Source organism: Lemur catta, chromosome 1 (assembly GCF_020740605.2).
Source record: "Lemur catta isolate mLemCat1 chromosome 1, mLemCat1.pri, whole genome shotgun sequence".
Classification (NCBI taxonomy): Eukaryota; Metazoa; Chordata; class Mammalia; order Primates; family Lemuridae; genus Lemur; species Lemur catta.
Window position 1 is genome coordinate 87,163,280 of NC_059128.1, and position 26,839 is coordinate 87,190,118.

Consider the following 26,839-nt stretch of genomic DNA (forward strand, 5'->3'; position numbering starts at 1 on the left):
AAATAGAAAGAAATTAGCTGGACAACTAAAAATATATATAGAAAAAATTAGCCGGGCATGGTGGCTCATGCCCGTAGTCCCAGCTGCTCGGGAGGCTGAGGCAGGAAGATTGTTTGAGCCCAGGAGTTTGAGGTTGCTGTGAGCTAGGCTGATGCCATAGCACTCTAGCCCGGGTGACAGAGTGAGACTGTGTCCCAAAAAAAGAATAATAATAATACTCTTTCTCCAACCCTTCCCCTCTATGACCCCAGGTCAGGAAAGAACAGTAAACCATTCACACTGGCTATGTGTGATAAATATCCTCTGAGATACGTGAGACCTAATAAGATTCAAACCTTAAGCCAAAGATACGATGCATTAATAGTGGCATTTCAAGCACTATCCAGCGGATGTGACCTTACTGGAGGAGGCAAATCTCCTAAAATTCGTACTACTGGGTACCTATTCTAGCTACAAGAAAGGCCCATTCTGTTCTTTAATAAAGCTAGAGTGGAACATTGCAAATTTCACCATTCAACAAAATAACTTAATTGGATGAGTTCGTTAAAATCAGCGCCCCCAATGGCAGAACTGGCTTCATTAAACAGAGATAAACACGCGCACAATGCACTTAGCGGGACAGGTGCTACAGAGGACAAATCGATTAGGAAGACCTACGTTAAAGGGGGCCTGCGGAGGGGAAGAAGGGAAATGAAGTGGATTTGATCATTATTAGGCAGGCGTATAAACAGAAGTCTCAGCTGCATTATTTAATATTTAATCTTTCTATTCCTGGCATCACGGGGTTCTAACGTCACCAAAAAAGATAGGCTGGCAGAAAACCCGACAGGATGACGCACGTAACATTTTACCATATGGATTCTCATCAGTCAGGACCGAGAAGCGCCCCAAGCCTCCCCAGTGAAGGAAGGAAGGTGCCCTGGGCCACCAGCTCCCCAACCCTTGGCGCACAGCTCGGGGCTGCACGCGGGGTTCGGAGGCTGCAGAACTACAAGACCGGACGCTTCAGGGGCCCGCTCCGGCTGCGGGGGCTGTGGACTCGCAACCTGAGGATGTGGCCCGTGCGGGCGCGCACGCCAGGCGCCAAGGGTCAAGTCCCCGCCCAAGCAGCCCCCGCCTAAGACGCAGACCCCGCCACTGCCCTCGCGAGGCTGGTGAGCCGAGGGTGCAGGCTAGGGACCCCGACAGTCGGCCCCGAACCCTTTACCAGGGCTTAAAGCCGCCCAGTAACGTACCTGAAGGGGCAGCGCCACCTCCTCCCGATTGCGCCGGCTGTCACGGTGGCGGCGGTCACGGCTCCAGACGCCAGTGACGCCTCTCATAAAAACAACCTGCTCCCAGGCGTCCGCAGCCCAGAGGCGGAGGCCGGCAGGGTGCTGCAGCGCATGCCGGGACTTGTAGTCCCGCCCGCGTCTCATGCAGGGTAGCAGCGGAGGAAAGAACTACGACTCCCGAAGAGGAGCGCTGCCCGCCCCGGGGAGGCTACAGGAAGCTGCGCCAGGCGGCCGCGGATCCTCACAACATCCGGGCCCCGGCGCCCGCGGCCAGTTGCTATGGAGACGAGCTGCAACCACTAGAAAGCGATTGCGGTTTCACCCGGGAAAACAGCTCCCTGGATAAAACGGATTCATACATATTGATCCAGCCAACGACTCATCTTCTCTTTGCTACTTTAATTGGGTGCAGTTAAAAGGCCGCGTCCCTGGGCGCTCTCCGGCTTTCGTCCTATCTGCTGCACGTAAAGGCTGCATTTGCCGAAAAAATTAACGGAGTGAGAATGACGGACTGCAGCTGGGTGAGAAGTCTAAACAGAAATCTAGATGTTTTTGAATGTTGGTATTCTTTAGTATAATTTGAGTCACTACCCACTGCCACACCCCCATCACCCCACCCCACCCGCAAAAGCACCTTCCTAGGCAATCACGGAGCTTTTACACTTACGAATGCAAATGCATGTTTCATTAAATCAGTATTGCCTCTGAAGGTACAAAGACGATCTGGGATGGTACGCACTCGTATTCCACTGCAAACTGTCCAGTGATGATTTTGAACAAAAAAAAAAACGTTACCTTTTTAATTGTAGATTTATTTACATTGTGCCTTGTCCAAAAAAAGAGAAGAAAACAGGATATGGTGCACTTATACTCACTTGGTGATGGCAGCAATGGATTGTCTGTTCCCAGTTGTGGCAAAAGTAAACAAATGAAAAAGGAAAGCATCACAACGACGATGGTGGGCCTAAGCAGAGACAAAAGGGTGCCTAAAAATTAGACTGATTTTTGTTTTTTATTTTTGCTCTTGTGTTAACTATATTTAACATCAACTGTGACACCAAAAAAGAAAAAAACAATTTTTAATTTTATAATTACCGCTTCTGTAATAACAATTTTTAATATTCAATGGCTTGTTCTTATTTTTCTGTTTTAATAAATGTGTGTTTTTATACCAAAGGACTTGGCAAAGTTAAAGTGGCCTGGCGTTCTCTAACTCAAGAAGCTGAAAATTAAATTAGTAAGACAGTTGATACCATCTATTTGTAGATGTTTATACTTTTCAAGGCATTTTCAGTGGCCAATTTTAAGACAATCTCTTTTAAAAGAATCATTTGCATTTTTTAGAGACAAGATCCAGGAGTGCAGTGGGGAAATCATACCTCACTGCAGCTTCGAAGTCCTGGGCTCAATAGATCCTCCCATCTCAGCCACTGGAGTAGCTAGGACTACATGCATGCGCCACCACACCTGGCTAATTTTTTTATTTTTTGTGGAGAAAGGTGCCTTGCCCATTTGCCCAGGCTGGTCTCAACTCTTGGCCTCAAGCGAGTCTCCTGCCTCCATCTCCCAAAGTGCTGGGATTATAAATGTGAGCCACCATGCCCAGCCCTCATTTGCAATTTTAACTAACCTTTTTATCCTTAAGTAAATCACAGTTGCTTACATGTGTTATCTGGCAGACTTTAAAGTAATCCTTTTATTATTCTTTGTATCAGGCTGTTTGTTTTGTTTTTAACTGTATCTAGTTTGAACTCCACATTTTAAGAATATCAGGTTTGAAGAAGGTAAAACCCAAATAAGAAAGCTGTGATGAAAGTCGATGACACAAAATAAGATCTATGGGTATTTTGTTTCTGAATCTATAAATATTTGTGAATTATCCTAGAGAGCTAAAAGATTTCAGTATACACTAACTTTTCAAGATTTTATGGTACTAATTATGCCAACAAAGTTTATTAACTTGACTTCTGTTTTGAAAATTTGGTTTTCTGTATTATATTTTGAGCCAAGGCTGATCAGAATTTTAGAGCCAGTAGTAGAGAGGGTGATTTGATAAAAAAAAAAAAAGAGTACTCAGTAATTGAAGGGATAGTATTAATGACTATGACAACCAAAACAAAAAAAAACCATGGGTTACCCTGGGCAACCAGCCTAGGTGCCCATAAAAGTAAGTTAGGGTGGCGCTTTTTCCCAACAGTCAGACAGGCCAGCCAACTTCAACCTATAAAGTTTTTCCCCTGTGCTGAGGAAACTAGACATTTTGAGAAAAGGTGACCTGTTGAGATACCATCAAAATCTTAGGATTCTTGTGATTTACTGTTTACTATTATCCAATGTCTCTGCTTTTGATATTTAAAACAAATCAAATATTAATAAACTGTAGTATATTAATATAAAGTGTTATTAACCTATAAATTTCAAAAGTGGAAGATCATACATAAACATTGAGGCAAACCTACAAAAATAAAAATAGTAAAAATTGATTCCATTTATATAGTGATTTTAAAGTGTCTCAGCACCATGAATGACAAGAGTTTATGGAAAAAGAATAGAATTTTAATGCATACAAACAATCTTCTATATACTTCAACCTTTAAAAGTCACAGTTAGTACCCTGCCAACCACTATTAGGTTATTTATTTTATAAAATAACTTTTTTTTTTTAAGACACAGGGTCTCACTCTGCTGCCCAGGCTGGAGTTCAGTGGTACAATCATAACTCACAGTAACCTCAAATTCCTGGACTCAAGCAATTTTCCTGCCTCAGCCTCTCAAGTAGCTAGGACTACAGGCATGTGCCACCACATCTCTGGCCAGTTTTTTGTTTTTTTAGACATGAGGTCTTGCTTTGTTGCCTAGGCTGGTCTTAGTTTCCTATTGCTACATTTGGACAAGCCTGATACCTGAGTCTTCAGATTAGAAAACAAAGCCATCTAATCCATTTCCTTTATTTTGTATTTATAGACAAGGAACTTAAATCCTTGTAAAATAATTTCATCAAAGTCATACTGCTATTATCAGTGCCAACATTAGAATCCAGAACTGGTGACACCCAATTTGTGCTTTTTATAACTCTTACAACAGAAGGTATACAAATTAAAACAAGTTTCCCAATCAACCTGCTTGACATGTTGACATGTTCCTGTATAATCCATGCAGCTGTCATTATTATCTGGCCCTATAATTCACTCCCTTCCTCTCCAAATGCCCACAACCCTCAGCCTGTCCCCCAAAGGCCCCTTTAACTCCTGGCTGCAATTTAGTCCCATCTTTCATAACAAGTGTGCAGCCCAGTACTCAGAGTGTGATCCAGTGACCAGCAGCATGAGTATCACCTGGGACTTTGTTAGAAATGCAGAATCTTGGCAGAGGGCAGTGGCTCACCCCTATAATCCTACCACTCTAGGAGGCCAGGGCGGGAGGATCACTTGAGGCCAGGAGTCTGAGACCAGGCTGAGCAAGAGCGAGACCTCATCTCTACTAAAATAGAAAAATTAGCTGGGCACAGTGGTGCATGCCTGTAGTCCCAGCTACTAGGGAGGCTGGGGCAGGAGAATTGCTGGAGCCCAGGAGTTTGAGGTTGATGTGAGCTAGGCTGACGCCACGGCACTCTAGCCAGGGCAACAGAGTGAGACTCTGTCTCAAAAAAATAAACACAAAAAAGTTTATAAACTTATACAGTTTATAAAATGAGACAGTATCATAATGTTTTATACTATGCTCTCATGATTTGCTTTAAAATCATAGGCAAACAAACTTTTCAGAAGAGCTCCTTTAAACCCTTTTAACAGGATCTTTTAGAACATTTGATGGGTTTTTTGAAAATCCAGTCCAAGAGTGCTCCTTTTGCTGCTGTTATTCTACCAAGGGAAAAAGTCTTTTTCTTAGTGTAGTAAAAATTCCCTTTTGCAAATACAGGTGTTAGAGAGAAAATTGCTGGTAGTTTTTTTTCCTCCTACTTTCTAGGTTATTGTTCATTTCTTCAGCTATTGTTCTGTCATCTTGAGCTGAGAGCCTTTAATCTTTTGCCTCAGAAAAATCTCCTTACTGGTCAGTTCTTAGGAGGGAATAAGAGCATTATTTCATGATTATCTATCTTGTCTAGATAGATATTTTAGCTGTCATTGACCCAGCCAACTTTTTTTTTTTTAAGAGATGGGGTCTTGGTGTGTCACCCAGGCTGGAGTGCAATGGTGTGATCATAGCTCACTGTAGCCTCCAACTCCTGGGCTCAAATAATCCTCCGGCCTCACCTTATGGAGTAGCTGGGACTATAGGCACATTCCTTTGTACTTGATTCATATTTTTAAAACCTTTATTCACAGAAAAATACTTCCAAAAAGTTTATTTGGGACACTGTTCAGGTAGAACATTAATAGTAAAGTTGACTAAAGAGTAGATTGAATATGGTTTTATGGTACTTTAAATTAAACACTGGCCTTTAGGAATGTTTTGTGGAAAAACATTTTAACTCAGGTTCATTTCAACTCATTAGAAAATTTTTATTTTTTAGGATTATAACCAGCCACAAGTACTTGTAAAACACAAATAGCTATAAGACCATGTATTATATATAAAGGTTTTTACTTGCATTTATGGTTTTCCCAGCTGGAAATGTCAATGAAATTGAGTTTATAAAGGATTAGCCATTGCAAGTGTTTCAAAAAACTTAATAGATATAATCCCAAAGTGAAATTTATTAAACAAAAAGTCTATTTATACTAAGAGAACTTTAGAGAACTCCCTCAGTTTATAATATTTACCTTACACCAATGTAAGGTTGAAGAAGAAACTTACCTATTTAAGAAAAGAAACTATTTTCAAGTAATTTATCAGTACTTTTGACATAAACAATATAATTAAAATTAATGTCCATCCAGTCAATACCCATTTTAGTTCTTTTGTAAGTAATGCTGTGCATTAAATTTTTTCTACAATAAAGTTTCTTAGGATAGAATTCAAAACTACAATTTTAGGATTCAAAGTCATGACATTTTTAAAGTTCTTGATGCATTTTGTTAATTTTTTGGAACTTGATTATATTTACTCATCCAGCCATCATCACGGCAAAGTTCTGTTTCACTGCCAAAATTTTGTATCATAATTAAAAACAAAACAAAACAAAACAAAAAGCTCCCTCTGGTTTTCTTTTTTCTTTCTCTTTTCTTTTCTTTTTTTTATTTTTCCTACTGCTCCATGAGTTGGATCCCTCTGGTTTTCATTTACATTTTTTAAATTACTGTCATGTAATATTTTACATGGTATATAAAACCAGGTATAGTTTGGTTTTATATGTATATATAAATTTAATTTACATAATAAATTGCATTCCAAGTGTACAGAAAACTTGAAGTCATCCTAGATCTACCTCTTCTTCACTACCCACCTCCAATCAATCACCAGATCCTATGAATTCTACTTCCAAAATATTTCAAGTTTATTTACTCATCTCCATCTCTATGCTACTGCCCTACTATAAATCATCATCACTAGTCACATGCACTACTGCAGCTCCTCTCCACATCCTCGAAGGGCCCTAACAGCAACCAAAGTAATTTTAATAAAAATTATGTTACATCGTAGCACTCCTTTCCTTCAATAGCTTTCCACTGCTTTTACAATAGAGTCAAATTTTTCACATAGTCGACAAGACCCTGAAAGATCTGGCCTCTGCCTTTCTAGTCTCATCTCAAGACATTTTTACCCTAACTTACTTGATGTTGGTCACACTTTGTTCTCACCTCTATCTTTTTCTTCCTTGCCTTCCAATCAGTCTTAGATTTAATAGTGCTTGACCAGAATGGCCTTCCCTACCTCCCCGAACACAGTAGGTTAGAACCCCCACTATGTCTTCATTAAATGTGTTATATTTTTTTCTTCATAGCAATTATCCCAATTGTAATTTTTCAGTTAGCTGTGTAATTAGTTGCTTAATGGCTCCCTCCCTCCCCACTCAGGCTAAGATCCCTGAATGTTTATCTTGTCCCTTTCTCACTCCAAAACCAAGCTGTATTTCCTCTGCCAACTATGATAATTACAAATTTTCCCCATGATTTACAAATGTTTTTAGACATTCTCATAGTTCTAATACAGAATGTTTAAAAAGCTATTTTATGCCTACTTTTGACAAGTTTGCTCTGTACAGGTATATGCCACTTAACAGGAAGTCTTTTATGCTCTCAAAAGAACAGGATTCCTGAAAAGGGGGAATAGATGGGGCTAAGTTTTAATTTTTTTAGAACTTTATAATTGAGAATGATTTTATGTGTTTCTCTTTTAGGATAAGAAAAGTACTTCACCTTTGAATTCCGACACAGAAATGAAACCTGAACAACTGCCTCCTTGTGTAAACCCTGGCAATCCTGTGTTTTCATGTATGTTGGACCCAAAGACACTCCGTACAGCAACCTCACTATCAAAACCTCAGATGATTATGTATAAAACCAATTCAAGTCATTATGGTGAATTTTCACCTATACCACAGTTTTTTCCCTGCAGTTATACTCCAAGGGAGCAAGCATTTTCAAGCCATATCAGAGCAACTGGATTTTGTCAAAATAACACTCTAAATACTGCACCTGACAGAACCAGAACCCTTGATTTTCCTAATTTTCAACATACTCTATGAAAATGTATTCCTTTGTATATTTAAGAGAAAATATACCTAGCAAAAACTAGTTTTAAATCTAAGGCAAGAATACTTAATTTAGAATATAAAAAGACTTGGATCAGTTTTAAAAATACCTTTAAGAAATAAAGCATTTCAACTGATAACTGAATGACAATGACTTTTAAAAATAAAAATCTGTTCAAAGTAGCAAAATAAAAGGTAGAAAGAGTTTTAGTGTATCTTACCCTTATTTTGTACATGTACTCCAAAAACTTCAACAAGTTTTCATGATCTCACTTGTCTACTGAGTATATTTATCAAGACAAAGGAACACAGGAGCGCCAAGAAAAAAATGAGGCCGGGTGCGGTGGCTCACACCTGTAATCCTAGCACTCTGGGAGGCCGAGGCGGGTGGATCGTTTGAGCTCAGGAGTTCGAGACCAGTCTGAGCAAGAGCAAGACCCCATCTCTACTAAAAATAGAAAGAAATGATCTGGACAGCTAAAAACATAGAAAAAATTAGCTGGGCATGGTGGCGCATGCCTGTAGTCCCAGCTATTCGGGAGGCTGCGGCAGTAGGATTGCTTGAACCCAGGAGTTTGAGGTTGCTGTGAGCTAGGCTGACGCCACGGCACTCACTCTAGCCCAGGCAACAAAGTGAGACTCTGTCTCAAAAAAAAAAAAAAAATGAATTAAGGAAGATTCTGACCAATAATTTCCCACTTTTCTGTTATCTCAAATAATGCCTTAGAAGTCAGGGGAATGATAGTTCCCACTGGTAGACTGGTAGAAGAGAAGACTTATTCATTCATGTATTAAGCAAATATTTATTTAACACTTACTTATAGTATACTATACTGTGCAAATGTGGATACACAAATAAAATACAGTGGCTTTTATTATTTCAATTAATAATATTTTGGGGCTGGGCGCGGTGGTTCATGCCTATAATCCTAGCACTCTGGGAGGCCGAGGCAGGAGGACCGTTTGAGCTCAGGAGTTCAAGACCAGCCTGAGCAAGAGCGAGACCCCGTCTCTACTAAAAATAGAAAGAAATTATCTGGTCAACTAAAAATATATATAGAAAAAATTAGCCGGGCATGGTGGCGCATGCCTGTAGTCCCAGCTACTCGGGAGGCTGAGGCAGGAGGACTGCTTGAGCCCAGGAGTTTGAGGTTGCTGTGAGCCAGGCTGACGCCATGGCACTCACTCTACCCCGGGCAACAGAGTGAGACTCTGTCTCAAAAAAAAAAAAACACAATATTTTGGGAGAATGAGATTAGGAAATTAATAATAAGTGTCCGGCCAAGCATGGTGGCTCATGCCTATACTCCCAGTACTTTGGGAGTCTGAAGAGGGAAGATCGCTTGAGGCCAGGAGTTTAAGACCAGCTTGGGCAACATAGTGAGACATTCTCTCTACAAAAAATAAAAAAATTTTAAATACTTAGCTGGGTGCCATGGTGTTCACCTGTAGTCTTAGCTACTCAGGAGGCTGAGGCAGGAGGATTGCTTGAGCCCAGGAGTTCAAGGTTGCAGTGAACTTTGATCATGCAACTGTACTCTAGCCCAGATAACAACAAGATCCTATTTCAAAAAAAAAAGAAAAAGAAAAGGAATTGCTGAAATTGAGAGACCAAGGAAATCAGGAGAAATGTCCTAGGGAAGATAAAGCTAAATCAAAGGAAAGGTCATTCCAGGCAGAATATGTATAAAAGTACAAAGATACCAGAGAATGTGGTATACTTTTATATATGCAATTAGTTTGATATTATCTTTAACATTGTATAAGCATTGGTGGCTGATAGGCTATACAATTTTTCAAGATCTGTGATTTACTGTACACAGATTTATTTCAGCTGCCATCATAAACCATATGTTCAATTCGGTCTGAGTACCTTTACTTGAAAAAAAAAAATCACTGTTATTTTTCCCTGTTGGTTTCAGGTTCAGGATATTACAATCAATTGGAATAATCTTGTGAGTCATTAGGGGGTAAGAAAAGTTCAATCTTCTAATTATAAAAATGGACTGATGTGAGGAAACAGCTCAAACTCTGCAACCTCATCAACTTCTTCTAAATGCTCTAAAAATTGTTATCTGGTAATGGCACAAGCAAGAAGAAAAATTAGTTTTGTTCACTTCCTCCAAAACATCAAATAGCAAAGCATTGCACAAGATTTCCAGGTGAAGTATGCAACAGAATTTGAGTTTATCAGCCTTTTCTCCCTGAATAAACTATACAAACCATTTTTCCCCTTCACTGTAGGTACCCAGTTTGTGGCAAGCAAATTCATATTTTTATTTATTTATTTTTTAAGAGTGACAGAATTTATTGAAGAATAGACTGGTAAAAATGAAAAACAATGAAATACCAAGAGTTATCTGGATGTGGGAAACCAACCATTCCCACACAATGCTGGTGTATAAATTAGTACAATCTTTCTAGAAGGCAATCCAGGAATGGGTTTACCAAATGTCTGCACAATCCCTTTGATGGAGTAATTTCATTTCTAGGAATTTAAAGGAAAGAAAAAAGATATATACACAAAGATATCCATTTTAGCATTACTTACAATAGCAAAAAAAATGTAAACAACTTACATGAGTAACAATAAAGGATTGATTAAACACATTTTGGTTAAACTCTCAATGAAATACTACATAACCATTAAGATATTACGTAGAATATTTATTGATTGAAAAGATGTTCACAGCATCTTGGTTCGGAGGAGAAAAATTAAGTAACAAAACAGTGTGATTCCAAGCTGTAAATTCATACATTCAGAATGACTCCATTTTTGCAAAAAAGATGAGATCTACATGAATAGGAAAGAAAAAAGTTTGGAAATATATATGAAAATTAATAGTGATTATCTTTGGGTCATATTACATGCTTATAATTTTTTTCCTTATGCTTGGTAGTGTTTTCTAACAATTCTGTAATTAAATATTTTTAAGTGATAAGGGGTTGGAACAGATGATTTCTGAAGTCCCTGCCAAGTCTTGACATTTTGGGCATCTATAACTGATGTCCCAAGTGACTTCAAACATCCCATATTTAGTGTGTGCTTACTTCTGTGGCCTTCAGAGCCTCAGCTTTTGCCCACAGCTGCAGGCCTTTGCATTCCAGTCTCCCCACACTCGCTGCCCAGCTGTCTCCCCTGCCAGCCTGGGAGCTTCTACTTGGCAGGGCCCAGCTGTACCCCTGTGTGTAATCCATGTGCCTAGCCAAGAGCTGAGCAAAAGAACACAGCTCAGCATGCTGACAGGTGCCATGTGGGAACAGAGAGATAAAAGGCACAACTCTAGCTCTAGAATCTTATTAGACACTGGACTCACACATAAAGTGCTTGACTGTATAACAGACAAAGAAAACCAGAAGAGAGAAAGCAGGGCAAGCTGGGCTGGGAGGCTACTAGAGGAGAAGGCCATGCAGGATGGCGGGGGGCACTCCAGGCAAGGTGTGGGGGCACTCCAGGCCTGAGCAAAGGTGAAACCACCCAAAGTCCTTTGGGATATATGACCCAAACCTTTCCAAGAAACTTTCATAATCCTTGTTCTGCTAAATTTCTGTACTTTGGTCCCAGTGGGTAAAAGTTAAGTCTCCTAAACAGAAGTCCTCCTTCTAATCTAACCCTGGATTAGCCACTGAACACAACAAAAATCTTCTGGACAAAGACAATGAATTACCATTTTATCCACTTTCTCCCAAAGCTCACAAAGGGAGAAATGGAGAGCAGGAGGGTCAGGGAAGGGCAAGGGGAGGAGGGGGGTCGCAGGAACAACCAGACAGCTCACATGCAAACACTGCTCACCCCTACCACCAAGCCACTGGATGCTCCTGCCCGCGCCACCAGCAGCATTTGACAGACGGAGGAAATGCGGCTGTGAGAGTTAAAATGGCTTGCTGCGGGGTCACCCAGCCAAAGAGTGGGGAAGGTGACTCCACTCAGCATATTTTTAATATGTAGAATTTAAATTCTAACCTAAAATTCCTTACTATGGCAGGTGCTTAGGCCTTTTTTGTTTTGTTATTGCTAAAATATGTCGAAATCAAGCATGTTTTCTGCAATGCCTTGATGTACTCTGTCATTCAGTGCCTATTAAAATCCAGGAACTATTCTAGGCACTAGGAGGCAGCCCTAATGGAGATTAGATTATATTAAATTCTAGTAGGAGAAAACAGACCAAAAAACATATGTTTAAATACATAATTATATAAACACGTACATGTTCATATATATATATATGTATATATATATATAGTCCATATGTATAGAACATGCTATCAACAGAAAAGAAGTCAAACTCTGTAAAATAATTTTAAGAGGTTTATTCAACTCAGTAATCTAGTTAAAAAAACAGAAGCTGGATTGGAAGCCCCCTAACAGCTGAATAAGCCAGTTATTCTGAGACACTTTTGTATAAAAAATTTACATCTACAAAGAAAATCACTGTAAGTTCTTAAATGGGAGAAAGCATTGACTTAAATCTATATAACAAGCTTCACCTTTTACCCAAACTCTTCTTTGTTTCACAAATAATGATACTTAAATATGAATTCTAACCTCTATGCCTTTGAAATGTAAAATCTCTACCTTGTCTTACCTAAGAGCCAACCCTTTGGAAATGCAAATTTAGGGTGGAATTCTTTGAGTAAATATACAAATACGGCATGAATAAAATAGACATTGATTAAGTTAAAACAAACATCTTAATCCCACACTATCAAAGGTTGGTGGACCAAAAGAAGCCCAATTCTGGTCCTCCAACATTGAAAGGCCCAAAATGAGTCCACTCTATTTACCTCAGTTTGGAGAAAGCTAAAAAAGTCAAAAGGCAGAGATCATGATGAAAAACTTCGCTCACAATTGCTTAGGGCAAAGGCCAGTTAGGTTAATCAAGATGAAAATAGTTACAGAAAATTTTACAGAAGAGCAAGGATCCTTTGACTTAACTCCCTGCGAGGGACCCAAATCTTTCTGCATTTTTCGGAGATAGGCTGTCTAGGATTTTCCCTCTGTACAGCTGAACCACTATAGACAGACACTGGATGAAACCTCAAAATCTCAGGATCCTTATAAGGAAATGTGGCCTTTCTGTCTAAAAGTGCGCAAACTACTTGGAAACTGACAAGAAAAATCTTAAAAGCATTTTTCCACAAATATTAGTTAAAAAAAGCTTTAGTCACGTGAGCAAGTAACCTTAACTTCTTCCACTATTGTAAAACAAAAATAATAATCTAATCTCTTACTGAAAGCTGGGCATTTATCTTCAAGGCCGTATCAGAAGAACGATAACAAGTGGTTGGTGAATAGGAAAGAGAGATTTATTAATCTGCCAGTAAATGAGGAAGATGACAGACTCCCATCTTACAGTACCAAATTTCCTCATTATAAGCAGAAATACACACCTTTTAAAGGGATGGCTTTTAGTTCTAGGCTATTGTCCTTCAACTACAGTTGATGATTTTGATTTTCCCATCTTCAAAATGCCCAGTGCTAATAACCAGAGACATTCACACTGAAAACCAGAAAATTATTGAGTTCTAATCTAGAAATCTTCTCAACTAACTTCCCTCTGGACTCAGACACTGATACCAAGTTTACAGTTTGTTCTAGCCACTCACCTCTGTTTTTCTTTTATTTCAGCTGGTTTGGTTCATTGATGCCCTGGCTAAGGAGAATACTCTAAGCTCTTAGTACAATCCTCCTGATAGTTATCATAGTAGTGTGCCCTGTATTCTCTCAGAAGGCTTTTTGGTTTTTTTTTCAGACAGAGTCTTGCTCTGTTGCCTGAGCTAGATTGCTATAGCATCAGTCTAGCTCACAGCAACCTCAAACTCCTGGGCTCAAGTGATCCTCCTGCCTTAGCCTTCTGAGTAGCTGGGACTACAGGCATGCACCATGATGCCTGGCTAATTTTTCTATTTTGTTTTTCAGTAGATACGGGGTCTCACTCTTGCTCAGGCTGGTCTTGAACTCCTGACCTCAAGCAATCCTCCCACCTCAGCCTCCCAGAGTGCTTGGATTACATCTCAGAAGGTCTTATGGTCTGCATGTAGCTATCCACTGAATGCCAAATGGTTTCTCTCCAGATGGAATGACAAAAACTGAGAAATGCATGATAATAAGAACACCTTTGTTACCAAAAGCTTGGTACTTGTCCCCAAGGCAAAATCAGTGAGAATGAAGAACAAGTACAAGTGGTTTGAGGAAAAGAAAGAGAAGTTTGTTAATTTGCCAGCAAATGAGAAGGCCAGTAGACCAGCATCTCAAAGACTGCCATCCTGCCTTTCAGTAGAAATATGGGACAAAGGGGGGTTTTCGGCAGTTGGGCTTAGGTCTAACCAGTGTCACATGGTCGTGGCTTCAGGCTATTGTTTAACTATAATTGGTGGTTTTGGTGGACCTTATCTTCTGTGAGGATGACCTTGTGACCCTTGGACAATTCTACTGAGCCATCTCCTGTGGTTTAAGACTCTAGAAAACAAACAGCAAAGAACATTTTTCTGCCCCTTTGATTACTGGCCTCAGGGAAGAAATACACGTTTTAATTCCCCCAAAGGATGGGGGTTTTAGAGAGACAACTCATAAAACATTTTGTTGCCCTTTTTCCAACATTTACCTGTTACACCGTAACCTATGAATCACATGTTGGACCTGAAAACCCAGGATGACGGTGACTGAGAGTAGCGCTGATGCCCTAAGTTTTAGTCACACAAACCTAATTAGTTTTGGTTTGGAGAAATGGAATTTGATCATGAGTGATTCCATTTTGGTTTGGTCTTGTAAACTAAACTCCTAAGCCCTCATCACCTAAATGGACCTGCTCTTGTCCAAGGGGACCCCAGAAAAACATTAAGTTTTTCTAGAACTTGAGTTCTAGGCCATGAGGGGAAAGTAGGTCAGACACACCTTATTTTTCCCCCACCCTTTTGGAATCTGGAATACCAACCAGCATTAATGTTAAAACAGAGATCATAAGAATGACAAAACAGATTCTTTGTGGCAATAAGATACTAAATTACTAAAAGGACCTAAGGCCAGGAAAGGCAAAGGTTAAATCACATCTGCAGGCCATCAATTTGCTTAATCATAACACTCTGAATATATCTATTGTGGCTTGCTCTATGAATAACAAAGGTCCGTATCTTAAAACATTCCTTTCTACTTACTCCAAGCCTTTAGACAAAAGCTTTATTTCTTTAACCAATTACAAATCAAAGAATCTCTAAACCCACCTATAGCCTGTAAGTTCCCTCTTCCTCAAGATGCCCTGCCTTTTCAGGTCAAACCAATGTATATCTTCCATGTACTGATTTATGACTTTACCTGCAATTCCCATCTCCCTAACATGTATAAAACCAAACTGTAATCCAACTGCCTTGGGACCACTTACTCAAGGCTTTTTGGATTTGTGGATCTCTGGGCCATCAGGCACATGTATTCAGCTCAGAATAAACCTCTTTAAATTATTTTACAGAGTTTTGGTTTTTTCCATTAACAGTCTGTTGGGGCCTAGTTAGGAGCTCAGTCCTATTTTTTTTTTTTTTAATAATAGATACGGGGTCTCGCTCTTGTTCAGGCTGGTCTCAAACTCCTGACCTCAAGTGATCCTCTCACCTTGGCCTCCCAGAGTGGATTACAGGCGTGAGCCACCTTGTCCAGCCAGGAGCTCAGTCCTGATAAAATGCGCAAGCACTTTAATGAAATGAAGACTTGTTTTGGGAAAATTAATTACCTGTGTACACTAGTGAACTGTCAAATGACTGTCAGTTAAGAGGTAAGGGGATGTAGGGAAACACTTCTTTTTAAATATAGTCTAACAAAGCCAGGCATGGTGGCTTGATCCTATAATCCCCGCTACTTGGGAGGCTGAGGTGGGAGGATCAACCTGAGAGCAGGATTTCAAGACCAGCCTGAGCAACAAAGGAGATCCTTTCTCTAAAAAAATTAAAAAACATCAGCAGGGCATGGTAGTGTTACCAAAAACTTGGCACTTGTCCACGAGGCCAAAGAAGAATGAGGACAAAGGAAAGAGAGTTTACATTGCTGGGAAAGGAGGAAAAATGGTAGATCTTCTTGTCTCAAAATCCCAAATTTCCTGCACATTCACAAAAATACAGAGCTTTAGGCAATTACTGTATATCTACAGTTGATAATTCTGATCATTCCATCTCCACTGAAGACAATCTCCTGACCTCCACCCAGCATCTCCCTTTACCAGGTCAGGCTGGGCCATCTCCTGTTACATAAATAAACAAAAGACTTACTCTGACCCTCTTAACCATTGGCCTAAGGCAGAGATTCAGGCTTTAGAGACAGAAAATATTTTTGCCATTTTTTCCAGGCCATTCCCTCTGTTACAGTAGCACATGCCTACAGTCCCAGCTACTTGGGAGGCTGAGGCAACAGGATTGCTTGAGCCTAGGAGTTCAAGGTTACTATGAGCTATGATTTCACCACTGCACTCCAGCCTGGGCAACAGAGTGAGAACCTATCTCTAAAAACAAAACCTAGTCTAACAATGATTATTTACTTCCTATTCATATAAAAGATCCATTGTAAAAATGGACTAACGAGGGTCCTTTTTTGGCATGCAATGTTGTGATATAGCATTGATATTTGTTTATAATTAAATTTATTTAAAAGCTCTTTAACAAATGCATACACTGTACATTTATGAATGGTAACAATACAATAGTAGAAGATTAACATTTTCTCCAATTTACATTTCTGTAAGGGCTATATTTACTTTATTATTTACTTGGTATCTGTAAATTAATTCCAACTTAATAATTAAATTGGCCTTATGAGAAAAATCAAAGTGCGGGGATCTAGCTATGCTTCCAGCAAAAAATCGGGTCCCTCAGGCAAGGGTCATGGCAAAGGATAAGGAAATAATAGAATATGGAAATACAAGAATACACAGAGACGATAGTACAGTTTTATAAAGAATAAATTTATGAAAGGGGGGGGCTCAGGAGACCCCATAATATTCCCGTAAATTGTGAGGACACGAGTGAAGTTTCACATCAGTATTTATAGGTACAGTGACCGGTTGCCAGGGGTAACAGATTTACATAATAACAGGTAGTTCCTTTCAGGTTAAAAATCTTCCAACGTGAGCAAATGGTTACAAACGGTTACAAAATCTTTCTAAGACAAACTTCTAAGTTCTAAGATAAAACTGTCACTTTAGCAGAAAAGTTAAACAGAGAAATAGTGGCTCCATATTTCTTTATCTAGTTATTGTGGATTGAGACAGGTAATCAGGAGTCAAGCAAGAGCTGTCCCTTGCTTGACTAACTGATTTTAGCCATAGATGTCTGTCTGTTGGGCGGGCACTCTTTGATCAGCTCTCATCCCGTGGCTCCATGCAAACCTGTTTTGTTGTTCAAAGCAAGCGAAAACCACAGGTTTGAGACTGAAGGGTCACCTTGGAAAGCAGCTGCTACTGACCTTTGAGACACCCTCCTGAGGTAAGGCAGCTTTTGACATGCGAACTAACACGTTCACATATTCCGTCAGGGCAAAGCCCTGCAAAACTCCTGAGATCATTTCTGTCTTTAATATGGCAATAATAATCTATGGACCAACATCAAAGGACTACCACAATAATTTTTTCTTATCTTTTATTCATAGGCTCTAATGATAACACTATTATTTGGGAAGCATGTTTTTATCATAATGGAAATGGGAATGTCTATGTCATTATTTTAACTCTATCACCACTTCAATCTTAGACAAAAGTCCCTTGCAAACCATCACAGATTGCTGTAGGCCAAGTACTTCCTAAATACAAATGAGTGTTTCATTTAAACTAAGAAATTATTTAGAAAATAGGGAGAAAAGTATTTTTTTTTTTTTTTTTGAGACAGAGTGTCGCTTTGTTGCCCTGGCTAGAGTGAGTGCCATGGCGTCAGCCTAGCTCACAGCAACCTCAAACTCCTGGGCTCAAGCGATCCTCCTGCCTCAGCCTCCCGAGTAGCTGGGACTACAGGCATGTGCCACCATGCCCGGGTAATTTTTTCTATATATATTTTAGTTGGCCAGATAATTTCTTTCTACTTTTAGTAGAGACAGGGTCTCGCTCTTGCTCAGGCTGGTCTCGAACTCCTGACCTCGAGCGATCCACCCGCCTCGGCCTCCCAGAGTGCTAGGATTACAGGCATGAGCCACTGCGCTCAGCCTCTATGGAGAAAAGTATTAATTAACTACTTAAGACTTTACCTTCTAGGGCAGCTACTGGGCCCAGCTTTTTGTTTCCTGATTAGGGAGGATATAGGAAGAGCCTGAGGAAAGCATTGGTTAGTTAACATATTTTGAATGTCAAACTGGTATTTTTCTACAAGAAGGCCCTTTTTATTAAAAATAAGAAAACCCAAGTTGATTATAAGAAAAAGCAATTCTGCCTCATCAGAAATTATAACAGGACTGCTAGACAAGTTGTCAAAAGTTGCTGTTATAAAAGTTTCAAGGTTGCTGAATTATAACATCCTGACACATTCACAGAGGTATTGCATTCTGCTGTCTTTGCAGATGTAATTAAGGTAAAGATACCAAGGTAAGTCTCTTGAATTACAGTGGGTCTTGTTAACTAAATGTGAACTAAAATAAAATCTTAAGGCTCCCCCCGACCAGCTGACTGAATGGACTCTCTCTTGGCCAAGGGGATACCCTAAAACTGAGCTGCTGGCCATAAGGAGGGAAGTCAGACATGCCTCATCACACCCCCCTCCTCCCTTTTGTAGATATCTTTTGTAACTCATTAACAGGTCTAAGGCTATGCAAAACAAACCTGTAGGTCCTCAATTTACATAACAAATCACTGAGTCTGTGTATATGTCTGGTAGCTTGTCTCTGATTAAAAGACTTCCTTATCTTAACTTAAAACATGCCAAGTCTTTAGATAAAGCTTCATTTCTTTAACCAATTACAAGTCAGTCTTTAAACCCACCTATAACCTGTAAGCCCCCCTTTAAGATGTCCCCCCTTTTCGGGCCAAACCAATGTATGCCTTCCATGTATTTATGTATGTATTTATTCTTGAGAGAGAGTCTCACACTGTTGCCATGGCGTCAGCCTAGCTCACAGCAACCTCAAACTCCTGGGCTCAAGCCATCCTCCTGCCTCAGCCTCCTGAGAAGCTGGAACTACAGGCACTTACCACCACGCTCAGCCAATTTTTTTTTTTTTTCCTGTTTTTAGTAGAGAGGAGGTCTTGCTCTTGCTCAGGCTGGTCTTGAACTCCTGAGCTCAAGTGATCCTCCCGCCTCAGCCTCCTCCCAGAGTGCCAGGATTGCAGGTGTGAGCTACCATGCCCTGACTCATGTATTGATTTATGACTTTACCTGTAATGCCTGTCTCCCTGAAATGTGTAAAACCAAACTGTAAGCCAACCACAGCGAGTCTACTTACTCAAGACCTCTTGGGCATGGCTTCGGGCCATGGTCCTCAAATTCGGCTCAGAATAAACCTCTTTAAATTATTTTACAGAGTTTGGCTTCTTTTCCATTGATACAAACAAACAAAAAAAAACCCCACAAGGTTTATACTTTGGCTTTATTTCTCATTAAGGGTTTTCAGCTCGTGGTGGCCATTCTGGAAAGCTGTTCGGCTACAAGCCAAGTACACGTGTTTCAAGGGAGAGACAAAAGGAACAGGATTTTATACTGAGTGGAGTGGCTAAATATACATATTTAACAAGCTATAGGAGGAGTCATGAATATTTATGAAAAGAAAACATGTGCCTGTGTAATTATGCTTTACACCTCCCATCTGGTCATGCCTGGGAACTCAGTTTTAAAGTTTTTTGGGGGTCCCCTTTGCCCAGAAGGGTCCATTCAGTTAGCAGGGGGCTTGGGGTTTTACATTTAGTTCACAGGCCAAAATCTAATGACTCTCCTTACAAGAGACTGCAAAGGACACACAGAGACACAGGGGAGAAGGTCATGTGAAGATGAAAGCAGTTATGTTGCCACAATCAAGGAAACCTAGAGCTACCAGAAGCTGGAAGAGGTTAGGAAAGATTCTTCCCTACATCCTTCTAAGGGAATGTGATGCTGCCAACACTTTGACTTCAGACTTCTGGCCTTTAGAATTGTGAGAGAATAAATTTCTGCCATTTGAAGCCAAGGGAAAAAAGGTATTGCACTAAAAAAAAAATAGAGTTATTTTTTGATCCACTCAAATGACAGCATCAGATGATTAAATACTATAAAAACCCCATCCCAGTTTTGTTTTCCAAAAAGTCCTCTAAACTTAATTGGAGAATTACGGTAACTACATGCAAAAGGGAAGCGGTACTGTTGTGCTTAATGCTTGCAAAATCACAGTTGTACAACACAAAAGGTGCTGCAATCCTATACCAATACCATCATATTCCAGATTAACATCTCACCCTTTGCTGCCCAACCCCCTCCCCAGTCTACTTGATGGTACTAGAAAACAATCTCACTAAAAAACTTATCTTCATCAGACAGTGTTATGAAATATGATCAGTTTTAGGAGACACAGCCTATAACTAAAGTTGAAGATAAGGTTTTCCAAACAGTTGTTTTACTAGACTGAACTGGCCTAACCTCAAACAACAGATGATGAAGTATTAAAGAAAAAATAAGGTTCTGTACATTTAGAAACTAACTGAAAACCTATCAGTATTTATTATACCAAAGTCAACCATTGAGATAATTAAACAGTATACTTAATACAAACACACATAATCTTTTATTTTAAAATTCTAGCTTGTTAAAAATTAATCAGTAAGCTTCCTGGTAACTAGACCAACAAATATTTTGTTACAAGGGCAAACATAATTCAGTAACAAAAAAAATGTATAATTAAATTATGCATTAAGAAGTATAGAATTAAAATAGATTATTCTTATTTTGATTTATTTATTCAGAAATAAAGTCAAACATTTCATTTTCTATAGATTTATATTTTGCCCTCTACAGAACTCAAGTAATAAAAAGAAATCAATTCTGCACAATTGACTATAACATAGACAAAGATTCCTAATGCCTCCAGTTACTTTTGAAAAACTTAAAACAATACCTAATACAATACCTAGTTGTTTCTGGTAGTCTCTAAGATTTTAGCTCTGTTCCTTGAATTACAGTCCGAATCTTCTCAGCATCATTTTGTATAATTTTGTTGGATGGATCAATCTTAAGTGCAGCTTCATAATCCTGTAGGCCTATATTTATATAGCAGTGATGATCAATAAGTATTTTGTAAGTACTTGTCTTATCTAGACAGTATTTTTTAAAAATAAAAATAACAACTAGTAACACAGTTCAGGACAAATACCAAGTTTTAAATCAGATTCCCATCTTTACAAACATAGTAGTATCTCTATAAGATTGCAGAAATTTTTCAGTGATTTCAGCAATAATTATGATTTCTCTCAGGGTTCAGTAAGAAGCAGTTATTTTAAATTCAAGCACAAATAAGCTAAAAGCTTAAAATCATTAAAACAGGAACAGATTCAATAAAGCATATGTACAAACAACATTTTTATTGCTTCAGTGAAAAAGTAATAAATGGAATCTTATTTAGAAATCTAGATTTTAAAAATAATTTTTGGCTGGTCACAGTGGCTCATGCCTGTAATCCTGAGGCAAGAGGATTGCTTAAGCTCAGGAGTTTGAGACCAGCCTGAGCAAGAGCAAGACCTTTTCTCTACTAAAAATATAAAAAAATTAGCCAGGCATCATGGTGTGCACCTGTAGTCCCAGCTACTCTGGATGCTGAGGCAGGAGGATCGCTTGAGCCCAGGAGTTTGAGGTTGCTGTGAGCTAGGCTAACACCACTGCACTCTACTTGGGACAATGTAGTGACACTCTGTCTCAAAAAAAAAAAAAGTAAAAATAATTTTTGTAGACTCAATCCACACTTTATATAATTCATAAACTAGAATGTACTTTTTTCTATAGTTATATCTACAGAATTCCTTTGAGAAAAACTGGTAAAAATGAAAACATTGTCGACTGCTTGTTAAAAATATGGAAGTGAATCTCAATCTTTACTCAAAAAAGCAATGGAAAGAATATTTCTTTGAGAGTAAGGAAACCTGAGTTCTAGTCCCTAAAATGCTATTGATTTGCTATGTCACATTGGGCAAATCATTTTAACCTCTCCAAGCTTCCATTTTCTCATCTTTAAAATGAGAGGTCCTTGTAGCTCAAAAAAGTCTATGATGCCATAATTTCTAAAGAATGCTTTACAATGTTTCATTCCTATCTTGACCATCTTTATCCTCATGAGGCTGGATTAAGACATTTTAAAAACGATGGGGCATATAAACCTAATTGGATGCTCTGGTCAGAAAAACCTCCTAAAAATGGCAAAACAAAGTTTAAAAACAAAATCAGAGGTAATAAAAATTTACAGCCTGGAGCCCATTCCTTGGCAAAGCGTCATCAAGAGGAGGCCTCTGGGCTTCGAGTGAAGGGCAACTCAAATGGGCATCTGGGTAGGGAGGTATGGAAAGAGGGACTTTGAAGGCAAACTTTGGCTACTATTAAAAAATTTTGCCTTGGGGCAACATGAATAATTGTAAGTAGTCCCTAAATATATTAAAAATGAAATAAAATAAATGCTATGGCTTCTATATACATGGGACTGAATTACAGACCTTAGTACAGTCTCATAAATGTAAGCAATGTTCATACACAATAGATCAGTTATTTCTGAGCTTACATATGTATACACACACACACACACACACACACATACACACACAGTATGACCAAGGTAGTTCATTTAAAAATTTCCAGTATATCAAGTGAATTATTTACATCCTTTATCATATATCTTTCTGTAGAAAAGTTGTCTGATAATATAGCATTGTCCTAAACCAAAACTTGTTGTTCACATCTTGTTTTAATTCTCTTCTATAATCAAATTTTTTTTTGAGACAGGGTCTTGCTCTGTTGCCCAGAGTGCAGTGGCATCATCATAGCTCACTGCAACCTCAAACTCCTGGCCTCAAGCAATCCTGCCTCAGCCTCCCAAAGTGCTGGGATTACAGGAGTGAGCTACCATACCTGGCCAATTCCCTTCTAATTAATTCTTAAAATATAAATTCAAAATCATTTTTCATTTTGTCAGATACATTGCAGATATTGCAAAGAATGAATTTTTTTTCTTTATGAGATGGGATCTCACTCTGTTGCCCAGGCTGGAGTGCAATGGTGTCATCATAGCTCAAACTCCTGGGCTCAAGCAATCCTCCTATCTCAGCCTCCCGGGTAGCTGGGACTACAGGCATGCACCACCATGCCCAGCTAATTTTCCTTATTTGTAGAGACAGGAACTTACTCTGTTGCCCAGAATGGTCTCAAACTCCTACCCTCAAGCAATCCTCCTGGCTCAGCCTTCCAAAATGCTGGTATTACAAGTGTGAGCCACAGCGCCCAGCTGCAAATAATAAACTAAATGCTAAAAATATAAAACATGGAGTCCTAAGAAGTCATGATCATAAATAATCCCAATAACATTATTTTCAGAGTATAACTTGGAACTTAAAATATTTCTATCGATTTCTTACCTTCTACATACAATTCTAGTTGACAGAATGCTGTTCCACGTCGTACATGTGCCTTCATTCTTGCATTAGCATTGTCTGTAACAGGTGGTGTCAATAATTCCAGTGCCTTAAAAATATATATGTATATAAAATTAATAAGAGAAAGACATAACATCCTAATTAAATTTGAGCAAAACCATGGCAAAAATTCTAATTTTAAAACAAGCCTCAAGCCCTCACATACCTAAAGTTTTGGCTTAGCTGGTACAGGAATTTATCAAATACATATATTTATGTTGAACAATTTAAGGAACTTTTCGATTCTTTCTCTGTGGGATTCATACCTTCCCAAACTTATGATCTGGCTTATCATTTGAAATCTCTACAGCTTTACCTTTACTAGCAAGAATGATTACATAGCATTTGTGGGCTTTTGTATTCAGATTGGGTGATTCAGTTTTTTCACTCATTCAGTAAATATTTGTTTGTATTGTGCTAGTAAAAGAAAAACTGGATCATAAAAATATTATGAGATCAAAGTATAAGGATTTGGTTGTGTCCTCCATATCCTCAATCTCAAGGAACCATGAAAGACATTTTGTACATGATGCTCCCTTAAAGCAAGTTACCTTGACACTGAAAAAAGAAGAAGCTATAGAAGTTTAATACATTCACATGAAATATTAGTGGAAATTAGAACATATAAAGGACCCTGAAAATGATTACAGAGATAAACTTTTACTGTACAAGTGTTAGAGGTAACAAGGGAATACCAAGTATTCTCCCTTCCATCTTGTACTAACTCCGCAAAACTTCATAAAGAAATAAGGTGAGCATAACTGACAGCCATTTCCTAATTTCCTTGTGAACTTCAACTGATATACCAAGGCAACACAGTAACAGTTGATTTCTAATTTAACTTGAAGTTGCAAAAAAAAAAAAACCCAGTTCCTTGTCTATTTAAAAAAAAAATCAGTAAAAAGATGTAATAAGATGATTCTTAAAATCCTTGCATCTCAATGATTTAACAGAAAAACAACATCATTTAAACCAATAAAAAGGAGGATAATTTTAAAGCACCATATGTAAAAAGATATGAATACCTTAGAAGAATCTTCGATAGCCTTGTGTAAGTTTTTTAGTTTTAGGTGGCAAGCGGCCCGATTCAAATACAATAATGGAATCTTATTATTTAGTCTTATGGCTAAGTTGTATGCATTAATAGCTGCCAAATAGTTTTCTGTTGCAAACAACTTGCTAATGAAACAAAAACAGAAAAGAAAAAAATTATAACATTGAAACAAACACAGAAATAATATCTAACAATATTTGGCAGAGGGATGACTTAACCTCTTTTTGTATTCCCTATAGGGTAGACATAATTGGCTGCACTGACTCCAAGTCTCTTTCACATACACCAGCCTGTAATGTGAATGGGATGGACCTAACCCCCACCTCTAAGGGTAGGCATCAGTATTTAAGGCAGTAAGCATATTTCCATCCTCCGTGCTACCATGACTGATTTGGGAATGGGCTTGTGACCTATGTTGGTCTATTTAGAATGAAACCTGTGACTTTGGTTTCAAAGTTGAAGAATGAAAAGTTAGGAAAACTTCTCCCCCTGCTGGATATGAATGAAGAAAGCAAATAACCCAAATTGTTACCGACCATTTTTAACACCCCGGAAGTAGTATTAAAATGAAGCTGAACAATTCACAATCGCAAAGATGTGGAAACAACCCAAGTGCCCATCAATCCACGAATGGATTAGTAAACTGTGGTATATGTATACCATGGAGTACTACTCAGCTATAAGAAATAACGATGATACGACATCTCTTTGGTTCTCCTGGAGAGAGTTGGAACCCATCATATTAAGTGAAGTATCCAAAGAATGGAAAACCAAGCATCACATGTACTCACCAGAAAACTGGTTTCCCTGATCATCACCTAAATGCACATCGGGGAAGGATACCAATTGGATATCAGACTGAGACGGGGGTGGGGGGAGGGGATGGGTGTATGCCTACATGATGAGTGCGTTGCACACCCTCTGGGGAATGGTCATGCTTGAAGGTGCTGACTCGGGGAGGTGGGGGGGGAGGGGATGGAGGTATGACTACATGGTGAGTGCCAGGCGCACTGTCTGGAGAATGGACATGCTTGAGGCTCTGACTCAGGGGGATGGGCGGGACATGGACAATGTATATAACCTGAACTTATATACCCCCATGATGAGCTGAAATAAAAATAAAATAAAATAAAATAAAATGAAGCTAATACTATGGAAGAGTGAAAGGAATAAAAAGGCAGAAAGAAGCAGAGTCTTTCATGATACACTTAAGCTGCTAGGTCAAGCTTTATCTGAAATGCAAAACACCTTTATATTTTTAGTCACATAAGAAAATAAATTCCCTTTAATATAAAGTCAGTTTGAATTGGGTTTTTGGTTACTTGCAATGGATATACTATTTTAGTTCAAATGTTCCAAAATTCTCTTCAAATAACTGTATATGGTTACAGGATTTGTTTATTTATTATTTACTTATTTATTTTAGAGATAATGTCTTGCACTGTTGCCTAGGCTGGAGCGCAGTGTTACTATCATAGCTCACTGCAGCCTCAAACTCCTGGCCTCAAGCAATCCTCCTGCCTCAGCCTCCCAAATGGGACTTACAGGCACATGCCACTATAGCCAGCCTAAAGGTTTTATTTAAAATATAAGGTTTCTTTTTTGTTTTTCATGTGTAATTTGCACTTACAAAATTTTGAATAAAATGCATAAATAGGAAAATAGAAAATACTTTGTCAAATATAAAAATGTCATATAAATAACACTTTTGTATCATTTCCATTTGATTATATTGTATACTTTGGCTGCTCTAGAATATTAAACACAATGATATCAAGAGTGGACCTATAAAAGCAGCCAGGAAATTATGAGTAAAAGATTAAGATGACACCATTGTAACATCTAACTTAAGCTTAAAATAATTTGTATAAACTAGAAAAGCTAATTGCATGGGAATAGTTTACATTTCTGAAATTCCCCATATCAATTAGGATGTTTCTGACTACAAGTAACAGAACTCCAATTCAAATTGGCTTAAACAAGTAAGGAAATAAATTATTTCACTTTTAAGTCCAGAAGGAAGAGGCTCCATGTCCAATACACTCAGCAGTTCAAAGATGTTATGAAGACTTCAGGTTCCTTCCATCTCTCCATTCTATTTTGCTCAGCATAAACTTTATCCTAGGGCTGGTTTTCCTCACATATATTAATTCAAGGTGCCACATTCAGGCAAAATATCCATTAGAAGAAAATGCAACACTATCTTCTTGTATATATTCCCTAAGAGTAAGGAAACCTTTCCCAGAAACCTCTCATTTTACCTTCTTTCAAGTCTCAACCAAAA

At 38.7% G+C, this 26,839-nt stretch overlaps 3 protein-coding genes across 11 annotated transcripts in view; 1 reads left to right on the forward strand and 2 right to left on the reverse strand.

The window, feature by feature from the left end:
- CCPG1 (cell cycle progression 1) overlaps positions 1-2,222 on the reverse strand; it is a 48,903-nt gene extending 46,681 nt beyond the window's left edge. Inside the window, exon 1 of one of the 5 annotated variants that reach the window (XM_045529683.1) lies at positions 2,150-2,222. Coding sequence is in view for 3 of the 5 variants with exons in the window: in XM_045529678.1 (XP_045385634.1) it covers positions 1,236-1,418 (183 nt within the window). In the remaining 2 variants the exon portion in view is untranslated. Of the gene's footprint in view, positions 1-1,235; positions 1,454-2,149 lie in introns of those variants that run through there. The other 4 variants (XM_045529678.1, XM_045529669.1, XM_045529687.1 and 1 more) reach the window with 4 other exon arrangements.
- PIERCE2 (piercer of microtubule wall 2) lies at positions 1,483-8,048 on the forward strand. Its single transcript, XM_045529747.1, has 2 exons — positions 1,483-1,795; positions 7,555-8,048. Exons 1-2 carry the CDS (start codon positions 1,778-1,780, stop codon positions 7,900-7,902), a joined length of 366 nt encoding a protein of 121 aa, XP_045385703.1. The 5' UTR covers positions 1,483-1,777; the 3' UTR covers positions 7,903-8,048.
- Positions 8,049-10,616: 2,568 nt separating this feature from the next.
- DNAAF4 (dynein axonemal assembly factor 4) overlaps positions 10,617-26,839 on the reverse strand; it is a 49,275-nt gene continuing 33,052 nt past the window's right edge. For 3 of the 5 annotated variants that reach the window (XM_045529707.1, XM_045529721.1, XM_045529727.1), the window contains exons 7-9: positions 24,527-24,680; positions 23,445-23,550; positions 20,612-21,089 (exon numbers count right to left, since the gene is read on the reverse strand). In XM_045529707.1, coding sequence (XP_045385663.1) covers positions 20,980-21,089; positions 23,445-23,550; positions 24,527-24,680 — 370 coding nt within the window. In that variant the 3' untranslated portion in view covers positions 20,612-20,979. Of the gene's footprint in view, positions 10,703-20,611; positions 21,090-23,444; positions 23,551-24,526; positions 24,681-26,839 lie in introns of those variants that run through there. The other 2 variants (XM_045529713.1, XM_045529735.1) reach the window with 2 other exon arrangements.